This window comes from Dendroctonus ponderosae, unplaced genomic scaffold, assembly GCF_020466585.1.
Source record: "Dendroctonus ponderosae isolate FM_Combo_2020 unplaced genomic scaffold, Dpon_F_20191213v2 Dpon_F_20191213_9, whole genome shotgun sequence".
Taxonomy (NCBI): Eukaryota; Metazoa; Arthropoda; class Insecta; order Coleoptera; family Curculionidae; genus Dendroctonus; species Dendroctonus ponderosae.
Genome location: NW_026019116.1, coordinates 9,249,825 through 9,251,439, shown reverse-complemented (window position 1 = coordinate 9,251,439; position 1,615 = coordinate 9,249,825). Strand labels below are relative to the sequence as shown.

The 1,615-nt window shown below is 43.7% G+C and overlaps 1 protein-coding gene across 3 annotated transcripts; it reads left to right on the top strand.

Moving 5' to 3' along the window:
* Positions 1–43: 43 nt before the first annotated feature.
* Positions 44–1,551, top strand: LOC109538890 (sodium-coupled monocarboxylate transporter 2). 3 transcript variants are annotated; one of them, XM_048669912.1, is made up of 7 exons: positions 46–378; positions 432–439; positions 582–654; positions 705–833; positions 890–1,120; positions 1,182–1,351; positions 1,407–1,549. In XM_048669912.1, the coding sequence occupies exons 1-7, from the start codon at positions 296–298 to the stop codon at positions 1,514–1,516; spliced, it is 804 nt and encodes a 267-aa protein (XP_048525869.1). In that variant the 5' UTR covers positions 46–295; the 3' UTR covers positions 1,517–1,549. The 3 variants fall into 3 exon arrangements, with proteins under 3 accessions (XP_019761877.2, XP_048525869.1, XP_019761879.2); XM_019906318.2 differs by having other exon boundaries at positions 44–378; positions 432–654; positions 1,437–1,551; XM_019906320.2 differs by having other exon boundaries at positions 432–654.
* The last annotated feature ends 64 nt before the right edge of the window (positions 1,552–1,615 follow it).

The window sequence follows — 1,615 nt, the reverse complement described above, 5'->3', positions numbered from 1 at the left end:
ACGGCTTCAAAGCCCGGAAAACATTTCTAAATGTAATCTGACCGGCCGTGAAAGCCTTCATAGTTTTTTAAGTTTCATAAAGTTTCCATGTTCACTTCAGTCATACATCGGGTATCACTTTGATGGCAGTTCCAGCTGATGTATACATGTTTGGCGCCACTTACTTGCTAGGAGTGTTTTCCATGATCGCAGTTGGCATCGTCACTGTCTACATTTATCTGCCGGTCTTCTACAACTTGGGCATCACCAGCACCTACGAATACTTGGGCATGAGGTTTGATGAACGGTGCCGAAAATGTGCATCTGCCTTATTCGCCCTATCGGTATTCGTCTATTTGCCCATGGTGATCTACGTGCCCGCTTTGGCCTTTTCTGCCGGTGAGCAGAACCGACCAATATCATCACATCCTCCTGACTGCTTTTACTTACAGTGACTGGGGTCAGTGTGATAAAAATTTCAATCATAATTTCCACAATTTGTGTCTTTTACACAACAATTGGCGGCCTCAAAGCCGTGGTGTGGACCGACGCCATTCAGTTTTCCATCACCATTGGGGCTTCTGTACTGGTTTTCTTTTTAGGACTGAACTCTGTAGGTGGCTTCGGAGAAGTGATCCGAATCGCAAACGAAGGAAATCGCCTCGATGTGTTTGAGTATGTTTGCCACATTTGCTCATTCAATTTATTGCTCGAATGTATTGCAGCTTCGACGCCAGCCTAACTAAGCGCGAAACTTTTTGGGCCATAATTGTTGGTCTCACCGTACATTGGGTGTCGCACATTTCCATCAACCAAGGTTGCACTCAAAAGTTCCTTTCCGTCCCCACATACAAGTAATAAAGAATCCGCTTCTTTCGCATGGACAAACGGGCACATTTGAACTTTCCAGGGACTCAGTGAAGTCAGTGTTCCTCTACAGCATCGGGATGTCACTTACTAAGTCCTTAAGTGTATTCACTGGCTTGATTATGTTCGCCAAGTACGCCCAATGTGACCCAATGTTGACTAAACAAGTGGCAAAAAAAGACCAACTGTTGCCATTCTATGTACTGGACGTAGCCGGCCATATTCCTGGACTAAGTGGGCTTTTTATTGCGGGAATTTTTAGTGCAGCTTTAAGGTAGCAGGCGACATTTTCCAGATAATACGCGCCTTGAACTTGTTTGTCGTTTGCATTTCAGCACGCTGTCTGCGAATCTGAACTCTTTGGCGGGTACCATTTACGAGGACTTTTTGAAAAGCTGGTTGGAAAAGCATCACAATCACAAAACAGCCGGACACGTTCTGAAACTGATCGTTGTAATAGCTGGGGTTTTATGCACTGCCATGATTTTTGTTGTTCAACAATTGGGTGAGCCGTAATTTTCCAAAAAAAAAAAACGTTTTGTCACCTGCTTCGTCTCTAGGAGGATTGCTAGCCCTTTCCATATCCTTAGGCAGTGTGGCGCATGGGCCATTATTGGGAATGTTCACATTAGGAGTTTTATGCCCTAGAGCTAACAGAAAGGTACATTAATTAGAAATCAAAATCAATTCCTGGGCTTCAGTCATTTATTGTCTCTATTTATCAATCAAAATACGTTTCGGTGTATTTTTCCACCATCATCAGTTTTTA

Coding starts and splice junctions, on each gene's coding strand:
- LOC109538890 (XM_019906320.2), top strand. CDS start 123: ATGGCAGTTCCAGCTGATGTATACATGTTTGGCGCCACTTACTTGCTA. Junction 834..889: donor CTTTCCGTCCCCACATACAA/GTAATAAAGAAT, acceptor TGAACTTTCCAG/GGACTCAGTGAAGTCAGTGT. Junction 1,121..1,181: donor ATTTTTAGTGCAGCTTTAAG/GTAGCAGGCGAC, acceptor TTTGCATTTCAG/CACGCTGTCTGCGAATCTGA.